This window comes from Psammomys obesus, unplaced genomic scaffold, assembly GCF_907164565.1.
Source record: "Psammomys obesus unplaced genomic scaffold, mPsaObe1.curated_primary_1811, whole genome shotgun sequence".
Lineage (NCBI taxonomy): Eukaryota > Metazoa > Chordata > Mammalia > Rodentia > Muridae > Psammomys > Psammomys obesus.
Genome location: NW_026596120.1, coordinates 13,646,476 through 13,664,653, shown reverse-complemented (window position 1 = coordinate 13,664,653; position 18,178 = coordinate 13,646,476). Strand labels below are relative to the sequence as shown.

The window sequence follows — 18,178 nt, the reverse complement described above, 5'->3', positions numbered from 1 at the left end:
GTCATTCGGGCTAGTGACGACTCACACATCTTCCACCCTAGCTTCAGTGATGCGTCAGGCGGAAGGCCTGTGCGGTCCCACTAAGAAGAGAGCCCGCCAGGACCTAGAGCCCCGGAGTAAAAGACCCTGGTGTTTCTCATGGTCTCCTAGACTAGAAAGCAGCGTCGCCGTCAGCCTGCTCTGGATACACATGACACTGGCCCTGCTGTGACCTGGTTTTCGGTTCTAGAGAAGAAAGCCAACTCTTCCCAGGAACGGTTTTACCGAGGGGAGCGATGGAGGCGGCGCGCCGGAAGCGGCGCACCGGAAGCCCGGTGGGCGTGACGGAGACGTGTCTCAGTGGGATCCCTGGAGGTGCTCCCCGGGTGTCGGGACCAGGAAGGCTGTGTCCATTCCTCCTGCACTTCGCGGGCCCAGCGGAGCAGCGTGGGGCGGCGGCGGCGGCGGCGGCCCGGGCTGGGAGCGGCGGCCGCCGGGGGCTCAGCCATGGCCGAGTCGGTGGAGCGGCTGCGGCAGCGGGTTCAAGAGCTGGAGCAGGAGCTCGCCAGGGAGAGAAGCCCGCGGGCTGTGGGGGTCGACCACAGAGTGGGCGGCCGGACCCGCATCGAGAAAATGAGTTCCGAGGTGGTGGACTCCAATCCCTACAGGTGATCCTCGGCGGGGCAGTCAGGGCCACACTCCCCTTGAAGGGTTCAGCCGGCCTCCTTCGGCCCCTTTCTTCGCGTAGAGGTCCTGTTTCCAGATGGGCAAGGCCACGCTTACGCTTAGCAGAAGATAATCCTCGCCAAGCGTGGTGGCTCACGATTGATTATCCTAGTATTTGAGAAGGTGAGGTGGGGGTGGGCTTGTCCCAAGTTCCAGGCCCGCTTGGGCTGTGTAGTGAGACCCCTTCTGCAAAAGAAGAAAAATAACGTTTTATTAAAACAAACAAACAAAAAACAAAACAGTCCAAGCCAGGCATCCATATGGTGCAGCTTTTGTGCTCGCTGTCCAGCACCTAGCTTCTCGTCGCCTTTGTCTTTATTCGTCTACCTCGCTGATTGATAGTAAGCTCTGTCAGAACATAACATCTCATGTAAAGCTAAAGCTGCCAAGGATAGACTACAGTTTCCTAAAGACCTCTCAGGGTAACTTAGGTGAGGTAAGTAGAGGGAGAATTAGTTTCTAGGGTTTACCAGGGTGTTTACAAACGTCGCTGACTGTCGACTTTGCCAGGCCTGCCTACCCCTTTCCTTTGCTCTCCCTAAAAGGACTTACTAATTTGTGAGGGAGAATACAGAGCATTGGTTAAGGCGAAGGCCTGTGCATCAAAATTGAGTGCATTCATTTCTGAGCTAACTGAGTAGCCGGTAACTTCTAACCGGTTCTAACAACTGCCGATCTTCCGGTTTAGATAATCACCTGTAAAGTGGGACCATAGGAATGCCTGTTTCTGTCATAGTTATGAAGACTGAAGCAGTTTATGTGAAGTTCTTAGAACAGCAGCTGTTCATGGCAGGCCTCATACAAGACTGCGTTCCGAAGCACGCAGTTAGATCTTCCATTACATACGTTTTTCTTCTCACAACAGCCCTGTGGGATTGCTTTTATTTTGCGTTCACCCGGCAGGTGAGAAAAGTGATAGAGAGCTATTTTAGATGGATTTGCGTAAACAATAGGATCTCCGTGGCATTGGATTACTTCTAAGTAAATAAGGATGTAAGTAGTGAGGCTAAAAACCAGGTAGCTTTAACATAGGTGAAGTTCCAGAAAGAGGACTGTGGGTGCCGAGGGTCTGGAGACACTCTCACGATGAACTTGGTAACTCTGCATGTGAAGGTACGTAGAGGAGTTTTAAGATGAGTGAAAGCATATAGGAAATTGGGCATAAGGGAGGCCCAGCTGCTGCCTTGAAGAATGGAGACTATGGAAGAAAGAGAAGGTTCTAAAATACCCAGCAGTGAGCAGTTATGATCTCACCAAAATGACCAAGGTACTGGGGCGGGAAGTGTTTGTCCATCAGTGACGGACATTTAAGACTTAAGACTGAAAAGCAAGAAGTGAAAATAATGTAATAGCATGCAATTATAGATATGGTCACATAGATTTGAAAGTAGAAAGAAAGGGCTCAGCCAGAGGTCTGCTGACTTTCGTAACAGCCAAGGATCCACTTGTACCGTGAAGAACAACCAAATGAAAACTTTAGTACTTGCATATTTTATGTACATATGTGTATTTATCACAGTTCTCTCTTTTCTGCTTCTTCCCTCTCTCTCTCTCAGGATAATAGAGCAGATGAGCAGTAACTAAAATGCCTCTTAGAGTCCTTAGCATACAGCAGATACTTCCAAAAAACAGACATTCATTATGGGCAAAGGCCATGAGTTTATTTCACTGTCTTTATAATACTAACAAAGCAAGGGAACATAATGATGTTTCATTTTGACCATTAGGTGTAAATCTTGGCTACACATTAGGATAAAGAAGGTATTTTAGAAGAAAAATACTATTTCACAGGCTGCATCCAAGAGAGTTCATATTTTTAAGCTTAGTGACTTAACTTGTCTAGTAAAAGTTTGCTTTTAAGTTTAGTGGTCCATCAAATTTGTTGTGTACTTCAGGCTGGTCTTGAACTCCTAATCCTCCTGCCTCAGCCTTCCAAGTGCTGGGATTACAAATGCATGCCACCATGTCCAGCCAGAGTCCTCTTTTGAAGGAGTAGTAATTGAGTGATTTGGTGATTGTTTTCTTTGATGGTGAGTGTCTATAAATATCACTGTTAACTAAAAGATTTCAAGCTTGGGGCTGGAGAGATGGTTCAGTGGTTAGGAGCACTGGCTGCTCTTCCACAGGACTGAGGTTTGCTCCCTAGTACCCACATGGCAGTTCATCGTGCAAAACTCTAGTCTCAGGTGACCTGACACCCTCATCTGGCCTCTGCAGTCACTGCATGTACAGGCAAACATACAGGCAACCCACCCACACATATATTCAAAACAAAACAAAACTGCAAAAGCTCTAAAACTTTTTGTTTTTTCTTTAAGCCGTCTGATGGCATTGAAACGGATGGGGATTGTCAGTGACTATGAGGTATGATGAACCTTTCTAAGCTTCAGAACTTGATTTCAGTAAATGAGAATAATTTCTGATGACAAATCAAATGAAGAATATCAACTACCACATGTACCATTTTGTGTTCCACAGAAAATTCGTACCTATGCTGTGGCAATAGTAGGTGTTGGTGGAGTTGGTAGCGTGACTGCTGAAATGCTGACAAGATGTGGCATTGGTAAGGTAAAAAGATTTCTCTTTGCCTGTCCAGTAGAGAACTGTTCGCTCCTGGAGGAAATCAGGTACAAATTAGCACTCTCTGCTCATTCAGTGGTTTATTGAGTTCTGTTATATTCATGGAGATTGCTCTTCTCAAGAGGCCGAGTAATAGCTTTCTCCAGACAAAAGTTCATATTATTGCTGACTAAACAAAGGGTACTTAATTGGGTCCAGGAACTTTTGTTAGGGCAGTGTAAAGTGTAAGTAATTTGGAATTAGTTTAGATATAGAACCTGTTAGAAATGGTTCTGGGGTCCTCCCCACCCCAAACACCACATCGTGTATACTATTTTAGGCAGGCAGGAAGTTTACTTCTGCAGAAGGCTGCAAAGCCATGCAAAATCAACAGGCAAGCTCACCCAGCGGGGATTCTGCTGGGTTCTTATTCCTGATATAAGGGTTCCTGTGTCCCACTGTGCGTGGTCAGAGTTTGGCTGCACACCTTGCCACAGTTGGCTAACTGGAAATGGTACAGCTGAGGAACAAAGTACTAATTCTGGGAACAGGATTCAACCTTGAGCATTTATTTTCATTTTCAAAAGTGCCAACCCTTTAAAATTAAATTTCTGCCACGTGACATCTTTACAGTTCTTTACAAATGGAGTTTTGTCTTATTTAACCCCGTGATACTAAAGAAATACATTTAAGTGGATAAAGTATAACATGAAGTACTCAAATGTTGAAAATCTTACTAAGTGCTCAGGTAAACACACATGTAGTGGAATTGAATTTGAACTAGTGGCATTGAATTTGAACTAAGAGATGTTTTTGTTTTTTTAAATTTTAGCCATTTTGTTTTCTTCTTTTAATGGACTTGAACTATAGAAAAGAAGTAACCTGCCAGAATTTAATCTGCAAATCTTAGGTTTATAAACCCAGGGACAATTGATGTTACTTAGTGGCTGAATGGATGTTTTCCACAATTATCTGCCTTCTGTTATTTTCATAAAACATTCTTCAGTATTATTTGTCAGTAAGTTAATATTAAAATATAGAAGTGGCAAAAATAGTCCTCATTTATCAATATAAAAATGATGGATGCCAATAAAAACTTAAAATGCTTTTAAGAATTTTAATATCAGTGAGGTAGTGGTGGTGCATGCCTTTAATGCCAGCATTCAGGAGGCAGAGACAGGCTTATCTCTGAGTTTAAGGCCAGCCTGATCAACAGAACGAGGTCCAGGACAGCCAGGGTGACACAGAGAAACCCTGCCTTGGAAAACCAGATTAATAATAAATAAATAAATAAATGAAATATCTTTGAAGTGGTTTACAAAAGCAGGCCAAAAATTACTTGCATTTGACTTGAGTACTGGGTTGATTGATGGGATATTGGAGATGCTTGAGATCAGTAGTTAAAAGTTGAGTATGTGGCCATGTTAAAACAGACTGCCAGACCTCAGTTGTGTGGTTTTAATCCTGTAGGTGTCAGATACTCCTGAAGATTGTCATAACTGGTTTCCAGTAATCCTGACAGGCAAAAACTAAACACTGAGAATGATTGGAGCCTTGCCTACACGTATGCTAGGGAGAAAGACTTCAAGGTGCATCGCATATAGACTGTGTGTTAATGTTGGGGAAGTGCTTTTTGCCCCACTAACAAACTTCAGGGGATGCAGGTGATGCTAAAGAAGGCCTCAGCAGTCTTTCCTGGGGTCTGCTATCATTAGAATCTTGGAAAACTTTGATAGTTCTCGTGTTCACTTGTGCTCGTAATATGTAGATAGGAATTCTGGCAATGAGATGCAGACACCTGCATTTTCAGTAACTCTTCCAATGATTTCACTGTATACCCAGGTTTGTAAACCAAGACTAAACAGATGAGTTTCAGGCATTCTTTCTTCTATCTGTAAAACAGATAAGAAGCTAATTGTGAAATCAGTGGGGAAGTAGTACCTAGAAAACCCAGAGCCTGTTTCTTATATCTGCAAGTGTCTACAGCTCTCTGGATTGCCAAGTCTGCACTAGCCGCTTTGCTTTCCAGATGTGCTGCAGGCCAGAAAGTCAGTTCATTTCTCTGTGACCTAAGCCAAGTAGTAGCAAAGTAACAGCTTTCACTTCTTTTTATAAAGCCAATGAGGAGTCACAAACTCAAATTTAATCCTCTCTCTCTTATTAAATGAACGATGGTTAAGGGACTTTGGAGTTATAAAGGGCCTACGTAGTAACTTTGCTAGCAAAATACTAAAGTTCTCTGTGTGTTGTCATAGGCTTTCTGCTTGTTTGTTTGTTCTTGCATTGAGAAGGATAAATACCATTTATAACCTGTTCTTACGGATAAGAAATGTGAAAATCTGCTCATTTTAAATGATGTGTACATAGCAAACACTGAAGTAGACCTAAGAATAAAGCAGGAAACAGTAATTAACTGATTGGTAATTCTCTGTGGGTAATGAATTGTAGCCCTGACTTGGGTGTGTGGTATGTCATCCAAAGAGAATCAAGGGCAAAAAGGAATGAAGTAGAATTTGGCACAGTTTTAGGATGTGTAAATGAGATGGAATGAATGTTCCTTCTCATTGAGCTGGCCTGTAGAAGCAGCATGGCACTGGGTTAGGGGAGCGTTGCTGTGCTGAGAGCCATGTATTAGCTGAGTGTCCTTCAGCGCCACCCTAGCTACCTTGTCACTAAACTGAGGATAAGAGGACAGTGCATTTGCCTCTAAGGATGTTTACCACTGCAAGACAGCAAGTGCCTAAGAAGTAACTGATGTTATCACACCACTAACAGTAAGCCTATCGCATGGTGAATCCTCTAGTTTAATGTCATTTTTCACTGAAATACCACTGTTTTCATTTTAGTTGCTACTCTTTGACTATGACAAGGTGGAACTTGCCAACATGAATCGACTCTTCTTCCAGCCTCATCAAGCAGGCCTGAGTAAGGTCCAAGCAGCAGAGCACACCCTGAGGTGACTGGGATGGCAGTCGAGGGCCGCATGGAGTGGGGTGTTTTGTGTATCTGCTGTGAGCTAAGCTGTTGTAAATGCACTTGGGTTTTTTCTGTGAAATGCATATTTCACTTATGCAAAGCACTCTCTTATGTCTTAATCCTGGGATGGCAGACTTTGTATAGGGCTGGAGTGTGGATATTTTCATTTTTGCTGCCACTGCTTAACTATGGAGCAAGTGTGAGACTAGCCATAGACAACACCAAATGATTGAGAATGCCTTTGTTCCAATAAAAGTTGAGTTTTAGACTCTGAAATTGGAATTCCATTTACATGTCATGATGTACTCTGAAAAAGATTTCTCCCAACCATTGTTCGTAGTGGCATATTGTGGCACATGCTGCAGATCTAAGCACGCAGGAAGTTGAGGCATGTGTGAGAACTGGCCCAAATTTCAGTTCAGCTTGGTCTGCATAGCGAGTTACTGGTCCAACCAGGGCTGCATGACTCAGAACAAAAATCCAAACCAGGAAATTCTTAACCTTAAAGGCTGTACCAAAACAAGTAGTGGGCCAGATTTGGTTCATGGGCAAGCCCTAACCTGTGGTCCAGACATTTTTGGACTAGACTGAATAAGACATAAATTGTTGGGCTGAACTGGAGCTTCCCATAGCAGTGAAGGCTCTGGGTTAATACGGAAGCAGTCTTGTAGTCTTTGTGACTGTCTGTATTAGGGTGGCCACCACTGACTGTGCAGAAAGACATAGTCATCAAAACATGGTGGGCTACACTCATAGCTATTCAGCAGCTGCAGCCTGTAGGCCGAGGGTTGAACAGAGATGATATAATGTGTTTTCATCCTTGAGTGCAACAAGAGCAGCAGAAGAGGACTGTTCTTCTTCAGACCCACTTAAATCCTGCTTGCTCCTTAGCCCTCTCTTTTCTGCTTTTCTGTCCTACTCGTACAAGGAAGGTTTGTAACATTTGCTTTTTCCTCTCAGGAACATTAACCCCGACGTTCTGTTTGAAGTTCACAACTACAATATCACCACAGTGGAAAACTTTGAACATTTCATGTTTAGAATACGGTAAAATCTATAATATTTTATGTAATGCCCTCATGTCCAGCTCAGTTAAACACATGCTTAAAAAATTTTTTAAACAAATTTTTCAGCTTTTAGGAAAAGTAATTTTTCGGTGATGTTTCTTAGAATCATTAATTCTCTATTCAGAAAGTGGCTTACCACTTTATATGGGATCGTTAACATTAAACACTTATAATTGTGTTCAGACATTTAATGAAAGAAAATTCACTGCGCAAATAAAATTCAGTTACAGTGTGTTTCATGTCCCACTGGGTATGGTGGTGAATGCCTGTAATCCTAACACTTTGGAGGCTGAAGCAGGAGGATCGCAAATTTGAGATCTTCCTTCAAGAAACAAGTTGGAGATTTAATATGGGCCTGGGGGTTTGGGTTTGCTTTTGGTTATATTTTGAGGCGGGATCTCATATCGTCATGGAGCCAGTGACAGTCACCGTGCACCAGTCTCCCAGGTGGTAGCACTTATGGGCGTCAGCCACCAGGCCACAAGCAGAAGAAATAAATGTGTTTTGTATCCTCATTTTCCTCAAATACAATTTATTTTTCTTCTCCAGTAATGGCGGATTGGAAGAAGGAACACCTGTTGACCTGGTTCTTAGTTGTGTGGACAACTTTGAAGCTCGAATGGCAATAAATACAGTGAGTGTCATGAGCACTGTAGCCCTGGGTTTAACCTGAGTGTTCTAAGTTTAAGCTCTTATCGTCACAGTTAGCCTGCTCTTAAACTGTGGTCCAAGCTTCTGACCACCTCTGTGACTTTTCCAGTGTCCCCCTCTTTAATGTGTAAAGCAGCAGCTATTTCTGCTGTGTGGTTTTTAAAGTAAATGAATATTTTATGATACATTCATTTTGTGTGTGTGTGTGTGTGTGTGTGTGTATGTGTGTGTGTGTGTCTGTACGTGAGTAGAGCCACCATGTCCATGTGGAGGTCAGAGGGCAACTTGTAGGAGTTGGTTCTCTCTTTCTACCATGTAGGGCTTGGGGACTGAACTCAGGTCAGTGGGCTTGGTGGCAAGCACCTTTATCTGCCGGGCCGTCTCACCAGCTCATCATTGGTTTTAACTGTTTTGTCTTACTAGTATTAAATGTTTAAACTGAAAACATTTCCCAAAGATAAAGTATTTTTCTGTGAATCACTTTTTAAATGATACTTGGCATTTTTGTATTGTAGAAGTTTTAGAAAACTAGGTTTTTACGTTAATCTGAAGACATCTAGGAAGCGGTAGTTCAGGGTAAGGTACTTGCTGTTACTGGAGTACTGACACTTTAACCATTGCAGCTCTTCCTTCTGACCCCGAAACCCACATTATCCATTTAGAAAATGCCTGATGTTCCACAAATGAGGTTGGCGGTAATTTGTGTTTTGTGTTTTAACCTTTTTCTGTTAAGGCTTGTAATGAACTTGGTCAGACATGGATGGAATCTGGGGTCAGTGAAAATGCAGTTTCTGGGCACATCCAGCTCATGATACCCGGAGAGTCGGCTTGTTTTGCGGTAGGCATTGTCTAGGCTCACTGGTAGATATCAGTGAGTTCTCGTGATCCATGTCTTAATACAGAGGAGCAAAGAAACGGGCTGGGATACTATTTGGAACATTTTGTCTTTTCTCTCTATCCGTTTGAAATTGGTGTATTCTTTTTCACGTAGTGTGCGCCACCACTTGTTGTTGCTTCAAATATTGATGAAAAAACCCTGAAGCGAGAAGGCGTCTGCGCAGCGAGTCTCCCCACCACCATGGGAGTGGTTGCAGGGATCTTGGTACAAAATGTATTAAAGTAAGTGAGGGCTGATGTTTTTGAATTGTTTTGTACAGTTTTGATAAAAATGTATTTCATAAAGTACTACAAGAATTGGTGTTGCCAACTAAGTAGTTATCTTAAACTTAAATTTGCTTTTAAGTATATCATACATACATGGACTTCTGTTAACGTTACGCTTGTGTGTGTGTGTGTGTTTGTGCGTGTTTGTGCGCGTGTATCTCTGTGAGTGTGTGCATGCATACATGTTGTGTAAGTGTCAGTTATTCCCTGCGTTTGGAATAACTTGTAAAATGATTCAGCCATGGTCTGTATATCCAGTCCTACCTCACTGAAGAAGAGAGCTATATTATGAGAATGCATTATTAAGCATTTTCAACAAGGTGCAAACACACTGCACTTTAGAGACACTAGACCAAATAATTCTGTGGCACCACTGGAACATATGTCGTCTGTTGCTGATTGAACTGTTGTGTGACACATGACTCTGAAGCACTAAGCTGTATAGACCTAGACAGTGGGTGGAGACAAGGCACAAACACTTGCAAGTGGAGTCCTTTAGAATTCCCTAACTCTGGCTAAGTTTTGTCCCACTTCAGGCTTACTAGCCTAGTTATGTCTCTTAAAGTCTCCAGTATAATCGCAAACTGCAGCATGGTAAATGAGGCATTCTGATATGAGAAGTGTGGCTCCAGCAGAGGTCCTAAGAAACACGGATAAGAACTCTGAAGGCAGCGGTCTAGGGCTGTGGTATAAGAGCAGATGGTACTCAGTAGGTACTAAGAACACAAAAAGGGAAAACCATCCTGGCTACAAGAAAGTTTCCCTTAGGGTTCCTCTAGTAATGTGCCTTTAGGCTGCCCACACTTTTATTATTGCATGTGCTGCAGACAGCATCTTACATAGGTCCTTGAATACTAAATCTGTTTAGTGTGAGTTTCTGTAATTTAGTTCCCAATCACCCTGTTGTTTTTGGAAAGGTATTATACTGTCCGTCAAAGAATCAAGGGACGTGGCTCGCACATGCTGTCCGAAACATTAGTATCCTCAACCTCTTACTGCTTTGCCAATCTGAAGAAGAGCTATTTCGGTTTCTGCTTACTTGTTAAAAAAGGGATGGGCACTTAGGGTTTTTTCTGTGAGTGGTCATTGTACTATCATCTGCAGGTTTTTTCATTCCTTATTACATATTTAGCTTTACAAATATGTATTTGAAAAATTTTTTCTTGTCATTTGTTATTTTAATCTTTATGTGTATATGTTATGTGGGTATACGCATGCATTCATGTTTGTGTGTGTGTATAGGCACACTAGCCTCTACATGAGGAAGTCAGTAGATTGCCTCAGTTGTCAGTCCTCAGCTTCCACCTGGTTATGAGCTAGGGCCTTTTATTGTTCCCATTCACGTTTGTGTGTGTATACAGGCATGCACTGGGATAGCTGGGCCTATGAGCTTCCAGGGTCTCTCCTGTTTTGCCTTCCATCCTGCTGTAGTCGTGCACGACTGTCAACTTCTTAATGGATTCAGGGACTCTGAATTCAGGTCTTCATGACTTTGCCCACTGAGCCAGCTCCCCAGCCCTCATTTAGTTTTATGCACACTCTTGTATGTTGAAGCTGTTGTAGCTAGGGTTTCTGTTGCTGTGATAAACACCTTGACCCAAAGCAGCTCATGAAAGAAAGGGTTTATCTGGCTTACATGTCTACATCTTAGTCTGTTATTGATGGACGTTAGGGCAGGAATTCAGGAACCTGGAGGCAGAAACTGAAGCAGAGGCCAAGGAGGAGTGCTGCTTACTGGCTTGCTCCCTGTGGCTTAACCTATTTTTAATACTTTCCAGGACTGCCTGCCCAGGGGTGTCACCACACATAGTGAGCTGGGCACTCCCACATTAATTGTTAATCATGAAAATGCCCTAGACTTGCCTACAGACCAATGTGACCAATGTGATGGAGGCATTTTTTTCTTCTCAGTTGATCCAGCTTTTGTTAAGTTGTCACACACACACACACACACACACACACACACACACACACACACACAAAACCAAGCTTTTAAGGAGAATGGTATTTGGCAGGGGTAGGGTCACGATGGACTTTTATGTGTAGGAATGCTTTGACTTCACCTGATACTACTTACATCAATGACTTAGTATAGTTTTAGTTTACTGTATTAAAATTATATAATTTATAGTAGGTCATATTAGTCTTTAAAATTAGACTTAGTATCACATCTCAGATTTTTGTCTGTGTTTGGGGGTATGCATGTGTGCACATAGGATGAAGTACGCTTTTCTGTGCATCTACATGTAAAGGCCAGAGGGCGATGTGTGTCTTTCTCTGTCTCTTTACCTTTAAATGGCTTCTGAATTCATTATTGACAGTTTGATGCATGTATGATATGCATTCTGATTGCTCTAACTTCTCCACTTCTCGCCCCTTTACATGCATGACTTTGTTGTTAGTTCAAGACCCACTAAGTTTAACCAGGATTATCTATGTGGCGGTGGGTTTGGAACATCTGTTGGTGTCCGGTGGGTACACAACTGAAGATAATGACTGCCCTCTCCTCAGAATCCACCAGCAGACAGTGTTGGGCCGGGAGGGGTAGGGCCTTATATGCCTCTCTGGTCCATGATTGACTGTTGATAGGCCCAGAGTTGTGTGGACCCATTGCAAACAGCCACAGCTGCTTTGGGCTCATCACCACAGTGGTGGTGCCATGCCCAGTAGATAGCATTCTATAGCTCTTCTCCCTGTGTTATGGCTCTCACATTCTTTTCACCTCCTCTTCTGCAGTGTTCCTGAGCTGTCAATGTCCTAAGTGACACTCAGCTGTCACTTAGCCTCAGCATAGTGAGCAGCCATGTGTCTGTATTCAGTGCTGTATTCAGTGCTGTTCATTGCAAAAAGAGGCTTCTTTCACTAGGGCTGAGGTAGCACCTTTTATGGGTATAAGCTTAAATATTTAGAAAATAGTTTGGTACAGTGGTAGGTTACGTATTTAAACAGCAGTTGGAAATTGCTTCTAGGGCCCCATGGCTATGGTTTCTGACTGCCCTTACAGTACCAAGTTTGAATTCCTTCTTGTGGAGCAGTCATCAAATCCAGTCAGAGAGTGGTTGGTTCCCACCCCACATCTGTGCCAACATTAGTGCCATCATTCTACCTGTGGGCACATGTTGCCTGGCAGGTTGGTATTAATGGATAAGGCCATTGATGCCTTTTTTTCCTAACAGCCTTATAGCATCTTCTAGTACTGTAAAAGCTGGCCAGTGGGGAGAGCCTTACGGTTTCCTTTTAGCTTGATTTCTATATGCCTTGTATCTAAGCTGTGGTCCACATTATTTTTTGAGACAGGGTCTCTTAGTGATGTAGGAACTCACCATTTTGGCTATACTGGCTGAACAGCAAGGCTCTGAGATCTTCTTGTCTCCATTCTCCTCTCCTTCTCAGATCTGGAATAACAGGCTCATGATGCCAGGCCTGCCATTTTTGTGGGCATTGGGAATCCAAACTCAGGCTGTCATGCTTGCACTGCGAGTACTTTATCCATTGAGCTATCTGCCAAGCCCCAGTAGCTCGGATTTTGAAAACACATCTCTCACATGGCAGGTCCTCTAAGATCAAGGCGCTTCTTTGAGGTCTAGCATGCTGTATGTCACTTGCCAGCAGTTTATTTTTATTAGAGGTTCAAATATAATAGCTCATTAAACAGTGATGAAAGAGCGTGAACTTCTCCTTCCTTCATTTATTGAACAAATATCCAAGCATCTACTGTGAGCCGTTCTATTAATAAGGTAGAGAAAATTGCTATTTTCTAGGTTGCTTGTTATAAAATTCTACTCTAAAGTCCTTTTTAAAAATTTTACTTCTAGTAAATAATAAAGTTTCTTTGTTTAAATCTAATTTGCTTTTCTTTTTTCTTTGGTGTTTTGAAATAGGGGGCTCACTGTATATCCCTGGGTGGCTTGGAACTCACAGAACTCTATTTGCCTCTGCCTCCCAAGTGCTGGGATTAAAGGTGTTCATCACAATGTTTATCTAATTTGACCTTCTGTTCCAGGTTTCTGTTAAAATTTGGCAACGTCAGTTTTTACCTTGGATACAATGCAATGCAGGATTTTTTTCCTACCATGTCCATGAAGCCAAACCCTCAATGTGACGACAGAAACTGTAGGAAGCAACAGGAAGAATATAAGGTATATAGAGTCAGTCAGAAAGTCTGAGGATCACATCATGTAGGACAGCTTTTCAAAAGAAACAGATCTGGGATATAATGTAAATGGATTTGGGATTATTACAGTTTTATTTAATTTAGCACATTTGAAAAACAAAAATCTGTTCTTGCTTTTGGTAAGAAAAGCACTGTGTGGAGCCTGGAGAGATTGTTCAGGGGTTAAGAGCACTGTCTGCTCTTCCAGAGATCCTGAGATCAATTCCTGACAACCACATGTTAGCTTATAACAGTCTTTACTGGGATCTGATGCCTCTGGCACACAGGTGTACATGCAGATAGAGCATATATCATAAATCTTAAAAAAAAAAAAAAAAAAAAAAGCCCTCTGAGTTCTTGAGGAATGTAGCAGAGCTGAGGAGTAACAACAGTTTGTATTGTTTGCTTTTTACAGAAGAGGGCGGCAGCACTTCCTACACAGGAGGCCGCACCCGAGGAGGAGGAGGAGGTGGTTCATGAGGACAACGAGTGGGGTAAGAAGCCTTCGTGCACCCCACTCACTTTGGAAGACACTTTTCTGGGCAGGAGTGTACACAGAATTTTAAATAATTCTTTGTTGTCTTGTGGGGGAATGCAAGATTATACAAAAGCATAAGTAACAGTTCTCTTGATAATGATCACAGGTCACGTGTAACTTACAGGTATTGAGCTGGTATCTGAGGTTTCAGAAGAGGAACTGAAGAACTCTTCAGGTCCCATTCCCACCTTACCTGAAGGAATTACAGTGGCATATACAGTCCCAAAGAAGGTATTTGTGAAATCAGATTTACCCATATGTAAATATCAGATAAGAGGAAATATATATATTTATCTTCTTTCAGCTTTCGAAGGCTGGTGAGGCATTTCCTGTTTTAGATATTTATAGTGTAGGCAGTGAGGTATTAAGAAATGGATATGTCAGCATGGAAATAGGCACAGCTCATTTGAAACTGAGAAAGGAGAGACTTAAAATTTCACTGATGTATCAAGTATATATTTTAGAATCAGGCGTGGTGCACACCTGTAATCCCAATACTCTGGGGAGGCAGAGCAGGTGGATCTCTGTGAGTTCAAGGCCAGCCTGGTCTACAAAGTGAGCCCAGGACAGCCAAGGCTACACAGAGAAATCCTGTCTTGAAAAACCAAAACAAACACAATTTGGTTAAATGAAAATACTACTTTCACATGTTGGCAGTTCTAGCCACAAACCCACTTTAGGACACTTCAGGAATGGGTGATGGTGCCTGTGATCCTAGCACCTAGGAGACTGAAGCTGGAGATCTGCAAGTTTGATATGGAAGGGGAGGCCATGGGTGGGAGGTGAGCGGTGGTGGGCGAGTGGGAAAGAGAGAAAGCATGCACATGAGCAAACTATAGAAATACAGACTTTCACAAGTGAAGACTTAAGAGCGGGAGCTGGGACCACAAGACAAAAAGACATACAGATAGGCAGTAGTGACTGAAAAGTTGCCAAACATTAATCCTCAGTGTCATGCAGATAAAAACCAGTGAGGTACGTCTCACTGCAAGTGAAAAAGGCAGTGCTAGCAAGAATGCAGCCTGGGACCTAGAATGTAAGAATACAGGGCTATCAGCAGGGTGCATCAGCACATCCATTATGGAAAACAGAACGGAGGGCCCATATATGCAGTCCCGCAGTCTCACCAGGGATATATCTAAATAGCCAAAATGTCTATTGGGTAATTCATAAAAGATAGATGTATACGCACACACACACAGGATGGAATACTGTTGAACCATAAAATGACAACCTGTCATTTGTGACACATAGACCTGGAAGTAATTAAGTGAAACACGATTTGCACAGATGGACAAACACCACATGATCTCACTCATATGTGGGCTCTGAAAAGTATGATGTTATAAAAGTTGAGAGTGGAATAGTGTTCCCGATGGTGAGCATAGGCCGAAGGATGGAAAGTTGAAGGTTACAGCTAGCCAGCAACACTAAGCTCTGGTGACTGTCACAGAGGGTGGCTGTAGGTAGTCATTGTTGTATGCTCAGAAAGTTAGCAGTAACTTTGAATGTTCTGATTACAAAGAAATGGTTTGAGGAGATAGGCTTATATGACATGAACATCACACAGTGTATACATGTACCATAACTTCATGGTCTGATATAAATAAGTGTAAATTTATATTAAAAATAAACTCCATAGGAATGTCAAGATTATTGAAGTTGCTGCTTTCTGAACAAAATTTTGGTGGGGAATATAAAGAACTTTTATTTCTCCTAAATATTTCAAAACCTATTTATCAGAGAAAATCAGCTTTGCAGTCGCATTGAGCATGAGTGAAGCAGACTGTGAGGACAAGTGGCTTTACATGGTTCCATTTTCATTGCATTTCCTCCTTTTGTTGACAGCGAGAGGATTCTGTTCCTGAAGTAACAGTAGAAGATTCTGGTGAAAGCTTGGAAGATCTCATGGCCAAGATGAAGAACATGTAGACAGTGGACGGGCATCTGTTTGATTTCCTGTGCTTAGGCCATTCCCTTGATATTCAGTCAGAACTGATAAGCTTAGGGCCGCCTTAACTGGTATATGCATCTTCACTGAGTTGTTAGGCTGTACTGAATACTAATGGTTGCCTCATGCTTCCCTCTGCAACCAAGTCAGTAGCGCTTCTACAAAAAGGAGAGGAGGGGCTCATCCCATTCTATAATTTTCTTTACAGTAATTCCCTCTCTGTGCTCTGAGGCCCTGAACAATAAGTAGCACAGAAGGAGGATGAGATGTGTAACCTGGTGGCTGTGGCCGGCAAGTGTCTGGGTGAATGCCTTCCTTCTGGACTGTCACCCATTAATACTCTGACCAGGCAGGGGTGACTTGAAACAGCCTATAGAATAAAAACATCCCTGAGGTGTTTTTCAGTAAAATGCAAGCAGAATGTCTTCATTGGCAGTGTGTAAACCCATGGGCCAAATATTTAAAACAGAGCCTAGTTTAACGAGAGCCATCTTCATGGACAGATAAAAGTACATTCAGGAAACATGAGTTATATTCTCATTTTCACCGACCAAGGGAAAGGCGGTGCTGTCTGTAGCAGAAGTGCCTGGAGCCACCATGGTACTGCAGTGCAGGCATGATGCAGTGTTCTTGAGATACAGTGTTCCTGATTATTTGATTCCAAAAGTAGTGAGATGCTCACAAGGCTTTTCCTGGGGGGGAGAAACTCAACATTTCCTCTGCAGTGGCTGACAGGTATTCCCTGCCAGGGTTCCATTTCTTAACTGTGACCACTTAAATTGTAAACTGATGCCTGACATGACTGTTGATGATTTTTACCTTGAACTTATGAAATGAATACTAATGAATGTCTAAATTGTATGTATCGGAAAATGTTAGCAAACATTAAAAGTGCCATTCCCGACTTGTAAAATAACTCCAGACGTATATTTGATGTCCTGGTTTTGAGATTCTAGATGTGGATTTTCATGTTTATAGTGAAGTCGAGCGTTTCTAGCTTTGAAACTTAGATTTACATTGCCTTGATAAATCTTTACAAATATTTTCACAGAACTTACTAGATTGGAGAATAACTTTTGAAATCACTAGACTTTTTTAAAATTTTAAAAATGAAATACATTTTTCTGTTCTGTAAGTCTTTAGGAATACTGGTTCATGAATTTTCTCAAACTTACTTAAAACTGTTAAGTTTTGTAGGTTTGGTTAAATATAATGCATGGGAGCCACCATCTTCTAAAGATCTGCTTGACAGTGTCCTACACTGCCCCGAATCCTAACGCATCTCACTCTGCTAATATCTTTCATTAGAAATACTGGGTATCACCTGGGCACAGTGGCGCACGCCTGTCATCCCAGCACTTGGGGAGGCAGAGGCAGGTGGATCTCTGTGAGTTCCAGGCCAGCCTCATCTACAAAGAGAGTCCAGGACAGTCAAGGCTACACAGAGGAACCCTGTCTCAAAAAAAACAAAACAAAAAATAATAGATTGTCATCTCAAATAAACAACAACAAAAAAGCTGGCTGCAGGCAGCTGTTCAGTAGTGTTCTGTTCTTCCCACAGTCGGCAGACAGCAGACAGCAGAAGAGAATTTGCCACCAATGAGCTGTGAATTACTGCATAGAGGTTTGGACAGTTTCGTAATCACTGTGGATCCTAACAAAGGCATGCAGTCCCAAAACCTTAACACAGTGACTCTAGACTCGAGTCAAGATGTAGTAAAACCAGTCACAACTTTGTTCTTACTGTTAACAGAAAGGTAAGGCTTTTGTGTTTTGTTCTCATGGAAGTACTCCCTGGATATCCACAAACCTGGACCCATAGGAAAGCGCAGTGATTGATTTTAGGACTATCAGAGCAGCTTTGATTGCCCAAATCAATTTTTGTCTTCTGTGTTTCCCTTTCTGTATAGTACTGAAGACAAGTTACAGCAAAATTTGGTTCCTGCCAATTGTTTATGATTAAGGGACTTGACTGAAAATTACCATTTTGCTGTCGAGATATGTGAATTGAGAATCATATCTGTTAGCATTAATATAATCCTTGAATCAAGTATCTATGGGAATATGAACATTGTCTCACAGATCTACACACAAATGTTACTCGCACTTGTTAGCATTCTCACGAAGGGAAAGAACATACTGTTAGTAAAAACATACAGGTAAAATAATGATTTTATTATGAATATAGTTTAGGGAAAGAGAAATTTAGTGACCACCTCAGTTATAATTTGTGCCATAAAGTCACTTAAATAACACTAGTTTCTAAAATATTTTTGTATAATTCTCAAATTTTGGAAGAAAAAATAATAAATATTAAAGTTTTTTTGAGGTGGTAAACTTAATACTTTATTTTAGTGTATTAAATTAGTCATGAAATAATCAGATTTTAAAGTGTGACAGATGAGCTGTGAAAA

General features: G+C 42.0%; 1 protein-coding gene across 1 annotated transcript; it reads left to right on the top strand.

The window, feature by feature from the left end:
• The first annotated feature begins 160 nt into the window (after positions 1-160).
• Uba5 (ubiquitin like modifier activating enzyme 5) lies at positions 161-16,681 on the top strand. The gene is made up of 12 exons (XM_055629640.1): positions 161-647; positions 3,024-3,069; positions 3,184-3,273; positions 6,111-6,220; positions 7,201-7,287; positions 7,857-7,941; positions 8,692-8,796; positions 8,950-9,077; positions 13,126-13,261; positions 13,691-13,769; positions 13,938-14,044; positions 15,662-16,681. The coding sequence occupies exons 1-12, from the start codon at positions 487-489 to the stop codon at positions 15,743-15,745; spliced, it is 1,218 nt and encodes a 405-aa protein (XP_055485615.1). The 5' UTR covers positions 161-486; the 3' UTR covers positions 15,746-16,681.
• The last annotated feature ends 1,497 nt before the right edge of the window (positions 16,682-18,178 follow it).